Genomic DNA, 21,776 nt, shown 5'->3' on the forward strand with positions numbered 1-21,776 from the left:
GAAGTACTGCTGCTCTTACTTGAGTAATTTTTTAGCTACCTGTGGTTATTTCTGCCCCTCTTATTTTCTCGGCTGTTCCTGATCTGACTCACGCGTACAAAAGATCCCTTATCGTCCTTCTCAATCGCTGAGTCCTTTGCTATCAGCTTAAAGGATGCCCAGTGGTTCTCGACGCCCCCTCTCTGCCTCCATTGAGGCTGTTTCATGTTGTGTCACCTCAGCCTCGTCCCTTCCTATCCAAACATCTCTCCTGTCCGCTGAGATCAGAGAAGATCTCCACCTCTCTTTGTCGCTCCTTCCATCTTCCTCTTTGCTTTCTCTTTTTCAAAGTTGCAGTGACAGATTGAGGTCAGACTGCGCACCGCGGGGTGTTTTAATCTCATTGACCCCCCCTCTGGAGGTGACGAAAGCTGCGAATTGTTTCTGTCTGTGACTGAAACTTTGCCGTGGTCCACATGAGAGCCGGATCTGAGCAGGATGGACAGGTTAGCTCCCGGGGGTGATAAGAGGAACTGGTCCTGCTGCTGACCCGCGGCGCCGGCACGTAAATATCAGGAGTTTGACTCATTCAGGTTCACAACCTGCTGCAGGTCAATACCTGATGTCTGTGTTTTCTAGCTAAGGCTGAAGCTAGCTATTCAAATAACATGATTAATCAATTATTTGAATAATTTAGTAATCGATTAATCGTTAAAGTTTTAGGTCCACCTGGTTCAAATTCTGTAAAACTCCTGTTAAGCACCTTCTGCTTTCTGATTATTAAAAAAATAAACAGCTCAGCTCTGCACTGTGTTGGTATGAAATCAAGCAGAAATGCCTGAGATTTTCACATGTTAATGTTACATGTGATTCATAAAATGCTCTGAGAATATTATAATTTTTTCCTGTGCAGAGAAATTTCTCCAGTCCACCAAAACATTTGAAATGTTTCAGAGAAAGCTGCACAGAAAGGATTCCCCAGTTCAGACCAGTTTGAAATAAATTATGGAGATCATCTGTTACTGTCTGTGAGGATTTCCCTGCATGAATCTGGGTCAGTGTGCTGCTTCAGTTCATGGCGACTGCGACTTCTGTGAAAATGTCAGTGAATGCTAAATGTCAAAGGAAAGATGGGTCAAACAACAGAAAGATTAAAGCATGTGGCTCCAACCTGGAGGGAATAAACACCCGAGTCCAAGTCTTAATTTCAACACGACAGGCGAAAGAAGAAAGACTTACAAGCACAACGCTGCGAAAAAGTCTGTTTAAATACTTTTTGAAGTATCGTCTTTTCTAGCACGACGGGTCGTTTCTGGGACCAAAGCCGCCCACGAATTGTTGAAATCCAAAAAGATTCCCTCTAAAATCGATTATTACTGCCTGTTTAAATGGTTCAAACAGCAGATATACCTGGATATGCATTAATGCACTGCAAAAACACAAAATCATACCAAGTATCACGTAGTGCAAATATCTTAGTGCACATGAAATAAAACTAAACTAAACTACAAGTAACTTTTCAGCGAGGTATAGATGCTTGTTTTGAGTAAACAATTCCTTAATATGGATGAAAAAGTGCTACTTCTACTGGCAGATTATTTAACTTGTAATATTGGGAAAACATTTTGTTATAAGTAAAATAAAAAGTGGTTTAATTAGTTGCTGCTGCTGCTGTTGGCACAGTGCATTGTGGGATACCTTGCTGATCAGTCCTCTCTGTCACATTACTTTAAGTTAATTTATAGAGGGCCTGAACTTATTTAAATTCATTGTTTATCATAACAATGTAAAAAAATGAGTAGAATTAGTAAAAACTACAGTGAATAAACTTAATTTCTTAGATTAAAGTCAACTTTGCAATTCACAATACGCTGAAAAATTCACTGGACTTTAGTTTGATTGGTGGCAGAATCTTGACTGAAGTTATATATAAAAATTTATTTTGTAGGTTAACATGCTGAGATGATGTAGTAAATATAAGCTGTCAGAAAATGTTTGCATTGCAGGTGAACATGTGAGCCCATCCCCCGCTCTTGACCTTTGACCTGTTACGCCGCCACTCATCGCTCTGTCCTGATTTTCTCCAGATGACTCAATCTGTCTTTGTTCTCGTCTGGTCCTCACACCCTCACTTATTTTCTTCCATTTCTGTTTCTCCCTGCAGTTTGAGATCAAATGTATGATTTTTTTTTTCCGCTTGGGTGAATTATCAGACTAGAAGTTTTCTCCAGAGATTTTGTTTTGCACATATATTGAACTTTCTGCAGTGGTTTTGTTTCATAACCAGAAACTAGAAATTGAAGGTGTTTCTGTGATGGAAGGATACATTTTTATAAATAACAATATGAAACTTAGTTATCTTAGGCACTCGGGTTCAGATGCACATTTAAATTCATTCTTCTGTCTTTAACCTTTCTTTCTCAGCCGCATCACTCCTTCGCCTCTCGATCTCACATCCACAACCTGTTTCCACCTCCTTCGCTCCTCAGTGCTCCCTCCCACGTATTATTGCTGAATTCATGGCATAAATATGGATTTATTTAACCTCTTGTAATGCACTTTCACACTGTTAGAATCCCCACTGAGAGAAACCTGACAATTATCTCCAAGAATATGCAAACACATACACCGCCTTGCAGGAGCAGTCGTCATTTTGTCACGTTGCAGTCACAGTTTTTTATCTATGTTTTGGGATTTTTTGTGAAGTGGTACGTAATTGTGAAATGCAAAGTAAAAGATACACGGCTGTCACTCTTGTATCTAAAAATCAGGAGTCTTCAAAATACAAGTGGGATCTCAGTGGCTCTTAAAGGTGATCTATTGCGCTTCCTTGAACAGGTAAGACTTGAACAAAACATGTTTTTTTTTTTACATTTTTTTTAAACATAATTATTCTTAGATAATGAGATTTTAAGCGGTTTCTGGATGGTAAGGCACTTGTTTTTTTCTAGCAGCCATTTTACGCCGCATACAGCAGTAAAACCAGCTGACCATAAGTGCTGGAACTCTGCTTGAGTTGCTAGGAAACGGGCTGAGCTTAGACCGGGTTGCTAGGTAACGGGCTGGGTTCTGCTGGGGTTACTAGGTGAGGGGTCAGTGCCTGCTGATTGTGACGTTACATTACAAAGGTTTTTGAAACGGGAAATTTTCCGGGCACTAAAAAACCTTAAAATATTGACAAAAACTGTCTGGGTGACTTTTTAAAACGTTTGTCCTGTTTTTAGAAGCAGCTGAGACCCAAATGGAAGACTAAAATGGTGCAAAATGCAAGTTTTGCATAATATGTCCCTGTTAATAACTTTGGCCTGAAATAAAAAGGAACCATTTAATGTTTTTAAATACAGATACATAAACAATTGCTTCTTTTACTTTTAGAGCTGAAAAATGGTCTTGTTTTTCTAGAAAATTTCTGAGTTTCTTCTACCAAATTTTCGACTTTTGAAATGCAGAAATTTTCTTGTTTTCTCTAGAAAATTGCAGTTTCTTTTGCCAAATTTTTTACTTTTGGAGCTCAAAAATGTCAAATTTTTGACTTTTAAAACGCAGAAATTTTCTTGTTTCTAGAAAATTTCTGATATTAATCTAAAAGTTTCTGAGTGTCTTCTACCAAATGTTCGGCCTGTGGAGCTCAGAAATGTCTAAGTTTTTATAGAAAATTTCTGTGATTAACCTCATAATTTTGGCAGAAATTGACTCCCTTTTTAAAAATAATCATAATAATAATAATAAGCCGTTGTAGAATTGAACTTCAAGAAAGTCCCCACAGTCCAATTAACAGTCGACATCATCTCTTGGAAATTGATAGATTCTTTCCATTCGTAAAGTTTTATCTCACTGATGCATTAATCTGTGTTGGTGTAGCAGATGCAATCATGTCTGAATCCATTAATTTTGAAACTGTAATTTGAATAAATCCCAAAATTTTCGCTTTGAGATTCCTGACAGCTTCCTTTCTAATTCAGGTCAGGCTTTCATCACTGATTTCATTCCCTTCTTATATTTCTGTCACGACTTTAAAGGATGTCATAAGATGTTGCTTGTTTGACTACTTTACCACACACACACACACACACACACACACACCCCCCCCCCCCCCCCCCACACACACACACACACACACAGAAAACCACCTTGATTGGTCTCCTTTCAGATCTCTACCTCTGACTCATTACCCAGCTATGCTCTTATATTTTATTCATGCTTCGCTCACCGTTTGTCACTGTCCCTCCCCCCGCCGGCTCTGCCTCTGTCTCCCAGGGTGTCCGTTTGTGACGAAGACAAGCTGACACATAACGAGTTCATCGGGGAGTCGAGGGTGGCCCTGCGCCGCGTGAAGCCTGACCAGACCAAACACTTCAACATCTGTCTGGAGCATCCGCCTCCTGTGAGGACGAGACGGAGTAAAACAGGAGGAAGAGGAGGAAAATGGGGAAATAAATGTGCAGGGGGGAGAGATGACTGCAGGGACGTGTGGCGGTTGGCGTGCTAATGCTTCCTATGTGACTCATGACGCTCTGAGTGAACATGGACAGACGAGGGGAGTGGAAGTCCAAACCAGGAGAGAATCGGTCAAAACATCCACGTTTATCAGTCCGTTTCGATGCTTCGCTGGGGCCCAATATTTCAGTGTTTTCTGAACAAATATTCCCAGAAGTCGTCCTGAAATACCTCAGCAAGGAAGGATCTTTTTCATGTTAGATCCTATTTGCTCGCTTTCTTTTTGAAAAAAAGAAATTACTTATATTTTTAAAAAGTGGCTTTTATTTCAGTCATCCGTTAATATATTCTCGTTCTATTAGAGAACGAGAATATATTAGCAGAGAAACGATGCAATTTTACAAAAAAAAAACTTTATATTCTGTTTTTTTTTTTTTTTTTCGACTTTATCGTCATACGATTGTTGCGGCCTTGGCGCTAACATCACTCTTAACAATGGAAACCAAGGAAGGAATGCACTGGTGGTGAAAAAAACACAGTTTTTCCCAAAAAATAAATCTTAAAAAACATAACATTTATATTAATCGGTAAAAAGTCAAACCTCGTCTGATTTAAACTCTAACTGACACAGCAGTGTCCACATCCTGCGGCTTTTAGAAGAATCTCTCGTCTTTCTGCAGAATGACGTGTCTGATTCCCCTCATCAGCAGCCGTTCAGTCTGGTAACGAGCCGCTCATCCGACTCGGCGCGGCTGCAGGCGGGATGCCTCTGAAAGCTGCAGGACTGGACTCCCAGGTGCCGCCGCAATCCTCCGTTTTACATGTCAAAAAACACAGAGGCAAAAATAATTAGGTATGGGACTTTGGTCACAGAACGTTCCCCAAAGCTGTGACTGAAGGAGGGGCTTTAATTAGTTTTAAGTCCCTTTCTGGGTGACATCCAACTAAACCGACTATTCATGTTCCAATCTGAATAATTTTACCTCTTACAAATTAAACAGTGAACAGTAATATTTAGAGATTCATTAATAGAACCATAAAAATTCAGTTTTTCAATATTACACAGGTGGAAAGTGAGTAATTTATGGAAAACCTTTATTGCCATTAAAGAAAAACAGAAAAGCTCAACAGGAAGTCATAATTATGAGATTCAAAGAGATAGAAAGTTGTTTCTCTGAAGAGGATTGCTCCAGTGGAAACCCATATCTCATCATCACAACTTAGAAAGTCAAAATTATGACTGTATTTTAAAATTATGACTTCCTATCATAATTATGACTTTGTGTCTCAAAATTATGACTTAATATCTTATGTTTGTGACTTTCAAACTCGTAGTTATGACTATCTGTTGAGCTTTTATTTTTTCTTTCCTGGCAGAAATGGGCTTCCATAGGTTACATTTACTTGAGAAACATTTAGAATAAATTGAACCAAACTTTATGTCATCATGGCTCTTCTCAACTCAAAGCATATGTGAAAATTCAAGACAAACTTTATAAATGACTAAAAAAATTAAGTTAAATTAATTTAGTTTTAATTAATTTGAACTAAAACAACAGCAGAGACGTTTTATAGGAAAGCTGAGCCACTCCACTTCTTTTTATATATTTATGCACTTCAAATAGAGGCTAAACAACCAAAAAAAGCAGCAGATGTTTGTTCTATTTGATTTGTTTGAGTTTGTAATATTGACCCACTGACATGGTTTGTGCTTCCCTCAAAATTACAAACAGAGAGACTCGTGTCTCCTCCTATGGAGGACAAATAGCTTTTCGCGCAGGCTAAATGTCAGCAAGGTCACGTGTGCAAAACGATTGCTGCGAGATCAGAAAAATGAAAGGTGAGGAGGAAGAGCGAGAGGCGAGGAGGGGTCGTCAGAGACTCTGTGGAGATGAGAAACAAGTGGATTAAAAAATGAAAGGCGGCGCAGGGGGGCTGGTGAGTGAAACGAAGTGGGATGGAGCCGCGGTTTGGTTCTTCATGTGGTATTAGATTATCCCTCTGAGGCCGGCGGCCACTCTGCCATCAAACAGAAAAGCCCTTCTGTCATCCTGCGAGCCAGACGCTGCTGCTTCAGCCTCTAACTCTTAAAAGCGGCTTCGCCTCCGGACTGATAGATCCGTCCCCGTCTCGTCATCCTCCTGCCGCTGCGCCGCCACTCATCCCCTCCTAACATTTATCCACTTCTCTTGCTTTCTGCCCCCAGCTGCCCTCGCCGACGGCGATGAGCACGGCCCTGAGAGGAATCTCCTGCTACCTCAGAGAGGTGAAACATTTCTATAATCCTCTGTTTGTTTGTCCAAATTAAAGGTCTGAAACAATTAATCATGAGTAATCAATTATTCAAATAATTGTCAACTGATTTAGTTATAGATTAATCATTTACTGAGTACACAGGCTTGAAATGAGGCCATTTGGTGAAAGAACAACATACTCAGAGCAGGAGTTAAGCCAAAAGTGTACAAAAAATATATACATTGTACAGATGATCTACTCAGGATTCATCAAGTAGCAGTTTTAGCTTCACCTTACGGAAAAAAAGAGTTTTGATTTCACAAGACTAAAGTCATAATTCTGAGTAAAAAATTCTGAATTCTGAGGTTAGAGTCATAATTCTGAGAAAATTCAGAATTTTTAGATTAAAGTCAGAATTCTGAGATTCTGAATTTGTCTATGGATTGAGCTAATTACACGACAATCAGTGCCAAAATGGGATGATTTAGATCTAAGGGTAATAATAATAATAAGGGTCTAGTCAAAGTCCAGAGCCAAAGCTAATGGAAAATCTGTGGTAAGAGTTCAAGGTGAATTAACTTGAGCTATTACAAAGAAAATGAGCAAAAATTTCAGTTTATGGATGTGCAGATGTAAAGGAATAATTGAATCATTCAACGCTGCTCTACTTTGTCGGTCTGTTGATGATTCTGGTTATAAAAAGACAAATTGTGAATACATTCACTGGGCATTAATACTTTTCTAAGGCGTTGTACCCACTACCTTCTTTATTAAATGTAGCAAACACAGTAAAATACAAGAATTAATTTGTATTCTGAGAATATTTATATACAAAGAGAAATGTAAAACTGTACATTTCCAGTAAGCTTAACTAAGTTGGCTCAGTCTACCATGACAACTGCAGAAAAACTTTAAAACTTAACAAGCATAGTTAATGTTGAAGACACTAACTTAGCAAGGAAAGTTTTTCTCTAAAGTGTTTGTGGGCTGTCAGTTGTTGATGTTGTTCAAGTTGATGTTGCTACTGCTGGATGTTTCCAAGTAAACAAGTTTACGTTTGAAATCAAATCCACATTTATTTAATGTCTCATAAAATTAGCAAAAGTGTCACGAATGCAGTTGGTTTGTTGCTGCTTTAAAGGTTGAGTCCCTTTTAAAGCGGCAATGAAAATAAACAGCCCTGCGGATAAACCAGCAGCAGCATAAAGATGTCAAAACAAACCAAGCATGAGACTTTAGGACGCGCGAGCCAGCAGTGAGTTCCAGCTACAGTCAGAACAACTGCAGAAGGAAGAGAATGTCTTCCAGCAAAACTGTTTATACTGAATGGAGTTAGACAGCAGGGTAGTTGTAGCCCATATACAAAACCAGACACTGTATAAAGCAGACATGCTACTGATAGCAGCTGTTAATGTTAGCATTTTGGCTAACCTTAAGATTTTAGCTAAAATGTTTGCATACTGAATGGAGTTAGACAGCAGGGTAGTTGTAGCCCATATACGAAACCAGACACTGTATAAAGCAGACATGCTACTGATAGCAGCTGTTAATGTTAGCATTTTGGCTAACCTTAAGATTTTAGCTAAAATGTTTGCATACTGAATGGAGTTAGACAGCAGGGTAGTTGTAGCCCATATACGAAACCAGACACTGTATAAAGCAGACATGCTACTGATAGCAGCTGTTAATGTTAGCATTTTGGCTAACATTAGCATTTTAGCTCGTTTTCACAAAAAAAACTCAATGTAACTTAATGAACAGAGTAAATCAATGTTAGTCAACATGTAAGTGATAGCCCTCTTGCTACTCATAGCATTTTAGCTTACCTCAGCTTTTTAGCTAAAATGTTTGCATACTGAAGGGAGTGTTATAAGACATCCTAGTGAATGGAGTAAATCAATGTTAGTCAACATGCTAGTGATGGTCCTCTTACTACTCATGGCATTTTGGCTCAAATTTTTGTATACTGAGTAAGTGTTAGCCAAAAGTGGCTAAGATTAAGCTTCAGAAAGGGCAGAAACCTCTGATCAGTTGAACCTCTGTGGAATAATCTGGTCTGTGGAAGAAAACCAACCATTTGAACAGATGGAATGGGTCAGATGAGTGAAACTGTGACACATTTTGAAGTTTTTACAGAACGACGAATCCGAACTGACATCAAAACCTGTTTTAGAAGAACACAGAAAGCTAACAGTTTACCTTTTATGCTACGCCTGTAGCAGGGAACCAATAAGGTTAAATAAAATATAATTTTTGTGAAGAGTAGCATTTAAATAGTCATCCAGAATTATAGAAGCAGCTTCTTGGTAGCTACAAAAAAGCCTGTGGTCAAGGTGCAACTTGCTAAGTGACATTAAATCATATATTAATGGGTGTGTATGTGCATATTTAAGCCTCTTTGCATAATTTTGACCAATTTTTATAACTAGCTCCTGAAGAACCGATTATATGCTTTAATACAAGCTCAAATGATGGTAGATGGTATAAAAAAGATTATTTTTCTTTACTTCATCTCAAATGATCATTGTTTCCAGACACATCAAAGAAAAACTGATAAACTTAACCCTGCAGCTCCAAATGACACAAAATAAATTCAGAAGCTGATTGGTGAAAAGCTGGAGTGACGGTTTTGCCTCAGGTGCTGAACAGAGCTCTGGATTGGTGGACTGGAACAAGTTCATTTGCAAGATTGTACCTTTAGGTTTAGCTTTCGGTGAAGATGAAGTTACGGGATCAATCTTCATCCAAATTAAAGCAGCTGATGCAAACTCCACTAATGAGCTGACGAAATCTTTTGCTTGGATTTAATAACCGAGCCCAAACCAGCACCGTGAAGTCCCGTCAGCCTCATTAATCAGACTCAAGATAAACTTTACATCTACTACCAGGTTCAAGGTTACTTCATTTGTCTGCTGAGACTCGTGTTGTTCTCCCGTCTTGCACCCAACAAATCCTCCCTCCTTCCTGTTCATTTCTCACTGTTTCCAGCTGGCTCCCCGTTTGTTTTTCACCCGCCTAATGAGTCACTCTCTATCGATCTGTGAAGGTCTGCGCCGTTGTTCTACCAGCTACCTGGTGCAAGTCATTCTCTAATTGCAAGTTTCTAAAGCTCGCAACTCACCGAAGAGTTGACAGATGGCGGACGGGCCGCTGGCAGCAGCGGCGGCTCCCTAGGAAAGAAAGAGGGAAGGGATTATGATGAGGGAAGCGGTGGACTGTGGGGATGCGGACGGACGTGTTGCATATTGATCGATTGCCTTGTCCCTTACAGATAAAACTTAATGAGAGATTTAGAGATACAAAAGAAAGACTGATGTAATGCATACTGGTAGTTCTCATTGGCACATCACGTCTGTGAACTTTGTAACTGACAGACATCTTGGGAGGCAGTTGCTATGGAGTTCCTATGACAACAATAAGCAATCCACAAGCTTAGAACTAGCTCTCGCCTCGTTCCTATCCAAGTTATAAACAATATAAGTGCATCACAGTTATCACTTCGTCACAATTTGAGTACTCCACCCACCTCTGTGTAATAATAATATAAATATCAGTGATATTTAGTGTAGCATTTAGTGCCAAACTAGCAAAATTTGCTTAGCTAACGTAGCTTTTATCTGCTAGCTAAGACGGACTTTAACCTGCATGTATGTTACTACGTGTTCCTGCTTTCCCAGTCACTAGAAGCTTGTTTTTCACACAGAGAGTTTGATCGTCCTTTACAAATACGTTTAAATATTGATTGTATGCGTCCAGATTTCAGAAAAGCTTAGCACAATGTCAGTCAATGTTAATAATTATTGATTAGTTTTGTTTTAAATATTTGAAATACTACCAAACTGGTGGCCTGACCTCTCCTGCTGTATCCAGTTTTCACTCCACACAGTTGTTTTATTTTTAAGTAGTTGTGAGGTAAAGTGGAGGAACTTTTAACTGCAGCTGCGAGTTCCCCAACAGGTCGTTGCTAGGTAACCAAAGTTGGGGGGGGAACTTATGTTGCTAGGCAACCAAAGAGTAAGTGAGTTAAGTTCAGACTCAGTGAATATTCTTCATATTGAATATTTAATCAGACGTATTATCCATTGATATTGATCGTGTGTTTGTTGTGATATAGATCATTACTGATTTAACCAAAGGACGAGCAGAGAGCAGGTAAAAAATCGCCCACCGGCAGTGATTCAAAACATGCATCTCTTCTATAAATAACGTACATATATGTAAGCTGAAGGCTGTAGTTTGGTGAGTCACGGGCCCTAGAGAGCATCTTCTCCTCTCTCTCTTTTTCTGCCTGTTTCTTTTATTTGTCACTTTGAATCTGCCCTGTCGGTCCACATCTTTTCAGACGGTGCTTTGGCAACAGTTCGCTGTTATCCAGAGAAAAATCCTGAAGCCAATTTGTAATTGTGCTTAGTTAATGTGGTAACACTTTATTTGAAGCGGTGTGTATAAGACTGACATGACACGGTCATAAACATGACATAACACCTGTCATGAACATAAAGAAGTCTCTGTGAATGTTTATGACTTGTCATGAAGTGTCATGCGGTAAATAATGACACTTTTAATGCAAAGTTGCTCTAAAAGTTGCATTAAAAGCCCATTAAAAATGCCAACTTTGCATGATTTTGTAAATTATGATAATTTAATGCAAAGTATGCCAGAGACTTTATGAAGTCTACAAAATCTAAAAATAAAATCTTAACTTGTTTGTTTCTAAAAAAAATCAGGCGTTTCAAGTTGTACAATGATTACACCATGTAATGTAAATTATAGCTGGGTGGTAAACTAGATACTTTTACCAAATTACATTTACATGAATATCTGTTTTTTTTTATTACTTTTAGGAGTAATTTGACTACACTGTAATTCACTTGAGTAATTTCATTATGAAGTGTCTCTACTCTTACTTGAGAAATTTCTTGGACAGATACTTTTTACTCTTGAGTAAAAATATGTTGAAGTAGTGCCACTCTTACTTTAGCGTACTCTGCCCACAAACGTTGCTTTCCATGCCGAGTATTTACATGAACACGAGTCGCTCTGTCCATGTGCAGCACACAGATCTCGTCCTTTCCTGTCCTTCAGTGGGAGACGGAGCAGCAGAGGAGTCTGGAGGAAAGGGGCCGTTTGCTGCTTTGCCTCCAGTTCCTGCCCCCAAACGGTGACGGCGACTTGAAGGGCGAGGCCAAGGAGAGAGTTCGGGGTGGGCTCTGCGTGGGCGTCAAGCGCTGCGCCCACCTGGCAGCCATGGACGTCAACGGCTTCTCCGACCCCTACGTCAAAACGTGAGCTAAACCTCAGACTGAGACTGTGTTTCTGCCACTGGATTTTTATTCCCTACGTCACGTGTGTCAACCCAAGGCCCGGGGGCCAAATTTGGCCCGCCATGGCTTTTTATGTGATCCTCTAGGCTGCAGAGGGACACATATTGTTTGCTTCAAAACCACCTGGATCAAAGCAATTTTTACCTTTATGCTGCCAAATTACTTCAATCAATCCCTCCGGTTTTTGTAAATTTACTCTAAATGGACAAATGCTCACATTTTTTGTGCTGATGCATAAATGTGATTTAAATGTTAGGGCCACATTCAGAAAATAAAAACAATAAAATTGTGGAAATGAAGATGTATAAGGATAAAGTCAAGATGACACGAGAATATAAGATATAATTCTAATGTTACAATTTCATTTTCTCATATTTCAACTTAATTATGTTAATACTATGACTTTATTCTCATATTATTAACACTTTTATTCTTGCAATATTAGGAAATTATTATCACAATACTATGACTTTATTCTCACATTATTTTAAGTTTATTATCAAAACTTTATTCTCGTAATATTATGACTTTTTTCTCATGTTATTATGACTTTATTCTCGTAATTTTATTTATTTTTTTTAGTACGACGCTAATACTCTGTCATAAGTGATACTAACTCCCACCTGCAGGTGGCAGTGTTTCTTACTTCTCCTACTCTGCTTCCTCAGCCTTTCTTGATCTCAAGTCATAGCGCATAATCAATACGGCAAGTAACAAAAAGTCACATTCATCATCAATAATTCAAAGTTAGCACCACAAAATATTAGATTTTTATTACAAATAAAATCACAAAAACAATTGTGAAATCCTGGAGGAACTGATAAATGTAAAATTATATTCAATATTATTTAATTTTAAGAAGTACTTATTGAATGGAGAGACAGATATTTATTGATATTTTAGTTATTTATAATGGAATTTATCAATACATTCTGGCACAACCAGTTTCTGGATAAACTTTGCTAGTTTTTGATTTATATTCCCTCTCAGTTCACCGTTGTGACGAGCTGTTGCCTGGAAAAAACCCAAAATCCGTTTTCTGTCAGAGGCGGCCCAGCCAGTCATCTGGCTCACCATTTGGCATTTGTCAGGTCTTTGCACTTGCCCAACTCCCCTGCGCTCAACATGTTCACGAACTGACTGCTTAATGTCTCATGTCCCCGGCTGCTACTGATAGTCAAGATGAAAACAAAATGTAAGGCAGAATCTGAACAGTAAGTTTTAATACAACCACCTGGATCTAGATGTTTCTGTGGTAGCCGTTTACATAAATGAGTCCAAATCAGGTTAAATTTGGGTTGGTCGCCTTTGGCAGCCTGTGTATTTACAGTTACACCTAAAATTAACTACAACAAAGTATGTTTATTGGGGAAAAAATGCAAAATATCAGTTGTTTGCAATCAATAAATCAAACAAGAACTATTTAAATAACAAAACTAATAGGACAAATTTAAAGGCAATATTAAAGAATAATTGACCCAAAACAAACTCCTGTATCTTTCTGAAAAGCCGCTTGTGAGTTAGTTTTGTTTTATTACCAGTGTACTAGAAAGTACACCAAAAATATTTGGTAATATTTGTAGTTTTTTTTTTTTTTTTTTTTTTTACAGTGTAGAGACTTTAATTCAGGGAAAATAATGCTAGAAGTTGGAATTATCCATTGAAGGTAGGATTTAAATTCCTTTTAATAATTTTTAATCAAACTGTTTCACCTCTTCTTGTGTAATTTGTCTGTTCTGCTGAATGAATACTTTTAGTTGCCAAGTCTTTGACGCTGTAATCGACGTTGTATGTCCAGTTTTTGTGGCTCTGAGTCCAAACTATTTAGGCCGTCTGGGGTTTTTGGTGTTGCGTACCAGACGTCCGCATAGATTGATGCTCTGACAGTTCACACCTGTTTCAGGATGAATTCTCCTGCCTGCTCTGTTTTATCGCCTCTCGTGTTTTGGTCTTATGAGGCCTTTGGAAGACGCTAGATAACATTTTGTGGCCATTTTTTAAGCTTTGAGTTAACTCCACTGAGGATAATGGTGACAAGTTATCATTCCGTACATGGAAGCCATTTTAAAATGTATGTTACTCACATATAAAGGTGTCATTGTTGACGTCTTAAAAAATGTGCTGATCTCCAGCTCAGAGTATCATCTTTGGGATGTGTTTTACCACAGAAGGGGAATCAGATTATAGAGATATTGTTGGTGTCATGAGGTCATCTGGAGTTTCATTACTCACTGACGACAGGAAAGCGTTGCTGTGTGTCTGTCTGTGTGTCAGTGGCTCCACCAGGGAGGGCAGGAAGGTCCTTCAGCTGAATTATGCAACTTGACAGAATGTGAACGAATGAGATGTAAAACCCCTCTGTGTTGTCACTGGCTGGTGATTGCTGCTGTGGCTTTGAGGTGGTTGTTGGCATGAGTAGAAGAGTTTAAAACACAGCAATAGCATGCTTCAAATGTACATTTTCTGCTTAAATTACATTTGTTTCTATCTAGAGAGTTTTAATTTTACAAAGAAAATAAGAGTTACTGCAGATATTTAGGTCTGAATAACGTCACAACCAGCTTTTAACTCTTCCTGGCAATAATTATCAATAATATTTTAAAGTAAGCTAATATAGCTAAGCTAATGTGGGGGAAGCTTTTGTAGCTAATATAAAATTTAACGCTACTATACGTAGGCTGGCTATATTTCATAGGCTGCAATAGATAACACAGCTAATATAAACATTGAGTTAATGCTAAAGGATAAGTTATAAAATAGCAAAACTAATAAAATATTATATAGTAGCAGCTAACATAAAGGCTAATATATATAAGCCAAGCTAAACGAGTGAAGTGATGCTAATATAAGAAGTTAGCTAATGGAAGAATAGCTAATTTCTTACATCTCTTAAACTCATACATTTATTGAAATGTTAACTCTTAACTCCTCTAAAATTGTTTTGTTGTTTGATAAAAGGTCCTAAATTAGAACTACAAACCAATGTTTGTATTTAGACAGTAAAATGTTTGTTCTTTGTCTTTTTAGCTGGTTTTACACTAACAAGTAAGATTAAAATATAAAAATGTATAATTTCTGATATCGTACAGTGCATAGGACTGCAGTTTGTCTTGCCGTTTTCTCTACTTTCTTCTGTCTCATCAAGTTTTCTCACCATCTTCTCAGCATCACCCAAACCCACTCGTCCTTCTCTCACCCATCTGATACGCCGTTCGTCCCATCATGCACCTGCGTTTCGCTTTACATGCACGCTCACATCTCTGGCCTTTGGCGGGAGCTTCTTCCCAGATGCTTTGTTGTGTCTGAGAGCGTGTGGGAACATACGCATCCTGAGCTGTGGGTGGTGGGTGGAAAGCAAATGTGAATAGTGATTTTTTGCCATTCTCCTTCCAGCTGGCTCAAAAATATCCAGCGAATTTAATGACAGCCTGCAAACGCTGCTGCTGTTTGCAAGTCTGTGCTGTGTTGCTGAGCTATCTGAGAAAAGAGTTGGTTCTTCTTTACTATTTAACATGCTAAGTTAATTTAGTTTGGCGTTTTTTTTTTTGAGAGTTGGTGTTTTAAACAGAGTTGGGTAGTAACTAGGATAGCACTTTATTTGAAGGGATGTGCAACATTAACACTTTTAATTGACTTTTAATGTGAATTTTGCATTAAATTTGTCATTATTTACTAAATGATACTTTCTGGCTGCAGTCATAAACATAGTCTTATGCACAACCCTTCAAATAAAGTCTTAACGTAACTAGTTACACTTTAGAAACTTTTTTGGGGAAAAAAAAAACTTTTAAAACTATTTTTACTATGCTGTACTTTTTACTTTTACTTGAGTAATTTTTATTTAATGAAGTGTTGCCAGTCTTTCTTGCTTAAAGTTTTTGAATATTTTACCCACATTGCAAAAAACTCATCTAGTTTCTAAAGCAAATATCTTATTACACATGAAATAAGACAAAACTAACTTACAGGCAACTTTTCAGCAAGATATAGGAGCTTGTTTTAAATAATTAATTCCTCAATATTGATGAAAATGTTCTAGTTCAGCTGGTAGAATATTTCACTTATAACAAGACATTTTTCCCCACGATAAAAGTAAAATAATAAATATGTAAGCTAATAAATTTATAATAGTTAATATACTGTAGGTGTTGGGTTAACATAGGTAAAATACAACAGCTAAAATTGTGTAAAATTCAATAGTGTAGCTAATACAATAGATAGATATACATAAAAAGAGATCATGTATCTAATGCAATCTCTAAATTAAAATAAAAGAGTTAATGAAGCTAATTCATTAGCTAACCTTATAAAAGAGAAGCTAGTGTGGCTAATGTAAGAGTTGGGCTAATTTGAGAGATAGTAAAGCATTTCATATAATCGCAGTGCTATTGCAAGATTACCTCGTGTAGTAGCTAAATTGATGCATTCATTTAGCAATGATAATAGTAATAATAATAATGAAGCTAATTATGTGCATTATAATTAGCTAATAAACTTAAAACAAGAGAAGCTGACACTGCTAACGTAAAAACCAAGTGAATGCAAGATGAAATGTAAAATAGCTAATCTAATAAAAGATTAAATAAAATGGTAAATTTTCCATTTACTGCAGTTTGTCTAATATATGTAATATAGTAGACATGCTAATCCAGCTAACAATAAAGCTAAGCTAACACAAGAAAAGCTAATGCAAGAGAAATGTTGTTGAATAGTTGTGTAACTATTCTGATCGTCTCTAAATTTATGCTAAACTTATCTTACTGAATCTTAAGGATCAGTCGTTGTCATGTTTGTCTGTTCCAGGTACCTGAAGCCAGATGTCCAGAAGAAATCCAAACACAAAACAGCCGTCATAAAAAAGACTCTCAACCCAGAGTTTAATGAGGTAACCTCCATGTTTGTGTGTGTAACTGAGACAGGCGCTTTTGATTTCAGAGTTTGCTTCTTTTCATCTTCCACCCAATTTTAGAGAATATTTTGTGACCTTCTGGCCTCTTTCTTCTCCCCAGGAGTTCTTCTATGAGATCTCCTTCACAGAGTTAGCTTCTAAGACACTAGAGGTCACAGTTTGGGACTACGACCTGGGGAAGTCCAATGACTTCATAGGTGAGTTCATTACAGAAACACTGATTAATAATAATAAAGGTGTTTTTGTCTTATTAGGTCTAATTCTTTCTAATAGCCTCATGTACAACACTAGATGTTGCTCAGCATATTTGAGGATGTTCTGAATTAGCTGTTAGCATAGAGCAGTGGAGCTCTGTGTAAAACCCAGATGGGTGTTGGTTCGTTTAAACTTATCACAGGCTACTGGGTGTAAGAGAACACATTTATTTGTGTTGTAAATATATTTTCCTGCCTTTACTTCCTCAGACATGTTTTTGTAAGGATTTCTAATGCAGAGATTGGAGCCAAATCTGTGGAGTTCACTTTGTCAAGTTACACAAAAATTAGTAATAATGTGAGTAATTTAGCTCGTCATAAAATAAAACATTTTCAAGCTAAATATTTATTTTGCTACATAAATGCTTAGTTTTAAGCTAAATATTTATTTACCATCAAATTAAATATTTAGCTTGCTACCCAAATAATTAGTTTGAAGCTAAATATTTAGTTGGTAAATTAAATATTTAGTTTATTAGCTAAATATTTAGCTGTTTCGTTAGCCAGCTAACTAAATATTGACTGGCTATTTATCCATAACTAGTTTTATTTTTATTCTTCATAATTAGTTATCCAGTTAACTAAGTATTTAGTTAGCTGGATAACTAAATACTTAGTCAGCTAAATATTTTACTTGGAGGTAAATATTTATTTGAAATTGTGATATTTATAAATTAATTAGAAATATGACTTTAAAAACTGACCTCCCATCTTTTCTCTTATTACTCGTTACATAACGGGTATTTCTATGGTTAATTATTGACTGTGTAACTTTACAAACGTCCCCTCATACAATCTGACCTCTTCTTTATTTTTATTTTTCAGTGACTTAAAGACATTTTTGTAAATAAAGTCTCATGTCAGTGATAGATGCAGGCAGATGGTGTTTAAAATCTTTAAAAGAATCTCACAAATGAAAGATTTTTAACAACATTGGAGGTAAATAATTGTATAAAACAGCTCATCACTGCGTAGCTTTCAGGAAACAGTGTTTCTGTGTCGAATGATGCTCCTGGTCTGGTTCCAAATTTGCACGCGGATCTCATTGCAATTGAAATATATTCATGTGATGTAATGCAAGTAATAGTGAATGCCCATGGGCATCTGCATAGAGCCGCTGGGGAGAATTTCATGGTGTGCAATCCGTCAGCGAAGGCGACAAGGGCAACCTCACTTATTAATATTTAATTTGTAATTTCCACTTTCAACATTTAAGCTCTGCATGTTGAACCTGTTCACCTTTTTCAGCTTCTAGACTTTAAATCTAGGGGCAGACATTTCATACTTGTTACTTATTTATGCAAACAAGTGAAAATATTAATGGTACTAATTTAAAAAAAAATAATTTAAAATCAGATTGATATTTTCTTCCAAATCATGTATTGCATTTCAGCCTCGTAAAAATACACGTTTAGTTCTACAACTAAAAAAGTCTATTTTTGTTTTACTGCTGAAACATTTACTGCTATTTCAGCACCTTATGGTCAAAATCCTGATAAACTCAATTAAAAAATAAATTATTTATCCCAGAAAGAAACTAACTGACCTCCAGTAGCAGTCAGTCATGCAACAAATCTGAGGAGGCCTCTGACTGAAGACTTTTTCTGTTTGCCAACAGCTCAATTTCTGGGCAGCAGAGACATTTCACAGCAACAAACTGCAAAAAACTCAAACATCACCAAGTATTTTTGTCTAGTTTTTGGTGCAAATATCTTAGTTTAAAATAAACAAAACTAACTTACAAGTAACTTTTCAGCAAAATATAGGAGGTTATTTTAAATCAATAATTACTTAATATTGATTTAAAAAATATTAGTTCCACTGGCAGAATATCTCACCTATAACAAGACATTTATATAATAATTGAACTAGAACTTTTTCATTAATATTATGGAATTATAGACAACAGAAAACTTCTGCATTTTGCTCAAAAGTTACCAGTAAATTACTTGTTAGAATAAAGTTGGTAATTTTGACGTTATTCTCATAATATTATAACTTTGTTGACTTTGTTCTGGTAATTTCATATATTTTTTAATTTTTATTATTATGGCCTTATTATGCCATCGTAACTTTCAGCTATAAAATCATGACATTTAAAATTAGAAACCTATAAAAAACTATATATATTTTTAAAATCAGAAAGTATGTTTAATACTTGCTTAAAAGTTTTTTTTTAATCTCATGGACATATATTCTAATTTACTGAATACAACGCGTCTGGGTTTGACATTTTGATGACATCATTAGAGGTTAAACCTGAGCCTCTACACATCCCTCGTCTCTGGGTTTGAAAACTCTTCTGCGTCTCTGCTCTGGTTAGGGGGCGTCTCCTTCGGCTGCCACTCGCAGGGCGACGCTCTGCAGCACTGGATCGACTGTCTGAAGAACAAGGGCCAGAAGGTGGAGCGCTGGCACACCCTGACCAACGAGCTGCCCGGCTCCACGGTGCAGGAGTGAAACCGGGACGATTCGCCGCACGCGCTGAGCACTTCCTGCATGACTGCCATGGATTCATTTCCTGCTGACTGAAAGTAGCAGTAACCTAACGTTTGAGCTAGATGGACTTAATTTAAAGGTGACCTATTATGCTTCCTTCATCAGGTGAGAACAGGTCTCTGGTCTACACAAAACTTGTTCATCACATTGTTTGCACAAAATAATGAGATTTTTAATGAGGTCCTTTCAGAATGAGTTGTTTCAGGGCATCCTGTCACTTTAAATCCACGCCCGCCCCTCAACTTAACGTTTACACTCGGAAGTGAAAAATGGCTGCAAACAGACAGGCAATTATACAACTGTACCAAGAAAAATGCAGCAAGTGGTTTCTTGATGGTAAGTCAACAACAAAACACTTGGCTTTTCCAGCAGCCATTATAAAGCAGTAAAACCAGCAGGAGCTCTGCTTTGGTTGCTAAGTGACAGGCGGAGTTCCGCTGGGGTTGCTAGGTAACGGCGTAGTGGCCGTAGACCCTGCCTAAAATGAGCTGGATGTCTTTTTTTTTTTTTTAATCGCTTGGGTTGTTTTTAGAAGCAGTTGAGACCCAAATGGAAGAACAAAAAACACAAAATATTAGTGCAGATATATTAGAAAACTAACTTACAAGAACTTGTTTTAAGTAAATAATTCTGTAATATTGATGGAAAAGTACAAGTTTCACTCGCAGATTATTTCACTTAGAGTGGGGAAAATGTCTCATTATAAGTAAAATCATTTACCAGTGGAACTAAAACCTTTTAAATTAAAAATAAGTTCCTATTTTTCACTAAAATGTTACTTGTAATTTAGTTTTGTTACTAGGAACTAGTATCATTTCACTCATAAGACATTTTTCACCTGTTGCAAGTGAAATAATCTGCCAGTGGAACTAGTGCTTTTTTAAAAATCAATATTAAGAAATTATTGACTTAAAATAAACTCCTACATCTTGCTGAAGGGTTAATTGTATGTTAGTTTTATCTTATTTCAAGTATACTAAGATATTTACACTAGAAACTATCAATCAAGTTTAGAGTACAGGGCATGTCAGCAACATGGCAGTTCAAAGTGTTTTACATTGTGAAAACATAAAACAAAACATTAAAAACACGACATATGGTCAACAGTTGTGAAAACCAAGAACAGACATCGAATATGTTGGTTAATTTTCCATTTATTTTGTTTCAAAAGCAACTCTAACAGTCCGGACCAAAAATACTTGGTAAGATTTTGTGTTTTTGGCATGTGGAAGAATAAAAACGTGCAAAAAATGAATTTTGCATCATAGGTCCCCTTTAAAAACATTCGCAGACGTTTATGTCTGTCTGGAGAATCTAAAGGCTTCAATCTGATCTGATTTAACAAGAAATCCTGCATGTAGTGTGTGTGAGAACAGGGAGGGAGTTTTAATTATCCTGCAGTTTGACTTCCAGCCAGCTTTGCTTGCTTTTATTAAATCCTGTCAGTTATTTCCATTAACTCCTGACATTAAATCTTGACGTCCCTGGCAATAACTTTCTTTTCTTCCCTGATGCTTCCAGAGATTTCCAAGTGGTCTTAATCCTGCCGGACGTTCCCCATCTATTGATCTGCCTGTCACTGGGCCCAGGCTGATAGGATAATTGGCTCTTTTAATGTCGATGGTTCGTGTGAGTCGTTTGCATGTTTGATGTTGATGGAGTAAAAGAAGAGTTTTATTCTAACTCGCATTTCGACGTCTGTAACAGTTGTTTGACGTGTCAGCTCTGATATTTATGTGTCGATGCTTTGTTTTTTATATATATACATGTATAAAAATAAAGCAGATGGCGGAGGTTTAATTAATAAATGACACTATCAGCCTGTTTGTCGAACACAAATCAGTGATGAATTGTTTTAAAAACAACAGTGTTGTGTGATACCTCTGTATTTTACCAAGCTGCAGGTTTTATCTGTGATGAATGACGCTAATGCTAACAACAATAATAATAATAATAATAATGGTGTTAATATGTAAATACTTTTGGTGTTTTAACTGTTTTGAATATTTGTTATTTTGGAAAGTGGGCATGATTGTTGTTTGTTTCTTTATAAAGCATTTATTTATATAACTGGTTGCAAAGTGGCCTCTGTGAACTTCTGCTGTTTATGCACAGCCCAGCGGCAACTCAATAAAGCTA

General features: G+C 37.0%; 1 protein-coding gene across 1 annotated transcript in view; it reads left to right on the forward strand.

Annotated features, from left to right (window-relative positions):
- The window catches only part of LOC106924692 (double C2-like domain-containing protein alpha), a 33,790-nt gene extending 13,147 nt beyond the window's left edge, over nucleotides 1-20,643 (forward strand). Inside the window, exons 6-11 of the mRNA XM_088016438.1 lie at nucleotides 4,237-4,363; nucleotides 6,623-6,682; nucleotides 11,737-11,936; nucleotides 16,779-16,860; nucleotides 16,985-17,081; nucleotides 19,462-20,643. Of these exons, the coding sequence (XP_087872564.1) occupies nucleotides 4,237-4,363; nucleotides 6,623-6,682; nucleotides 11,737-11,936; nucleotides 16,779-16,860; nucleotides 16,985-17,081; nucleotides 19,462-19,598 (703 nt within the window). The 3' untranslated portion in view covers nucleotides 19,599-20,643. The remainder of the gene's footprint in view (nucleotides 1-4,236; nucleotides 4,364-6,622; nucleotides 6,683-11,736; nucleotides 11,937-16,778; nucleotides 16,861-16,984; nucleotides 17,082-19,461) is intronic.
- The last annotated feature ends 1,133 nt before the right edge of the window (nucleotides 20,644-21,776 follow it).

Source organism: Poecilia mexicana, unplaced genomic scaffold (genome assembly GCF_051168715.1).
Source record: "Poecilia mexicana isolate PSO_F unplaced genomic scaffold, ASM5116871v1 scaffold_19, whole genome shotgun sequence".
Classification (NCBI taxonomy): domain Eukaryota; kingdom Metazoa; phylum Chordata; class Actinopteri; order Cyprinodontiformes; family Poeciliidae; genus Poecilia; species Poecilia mexicana.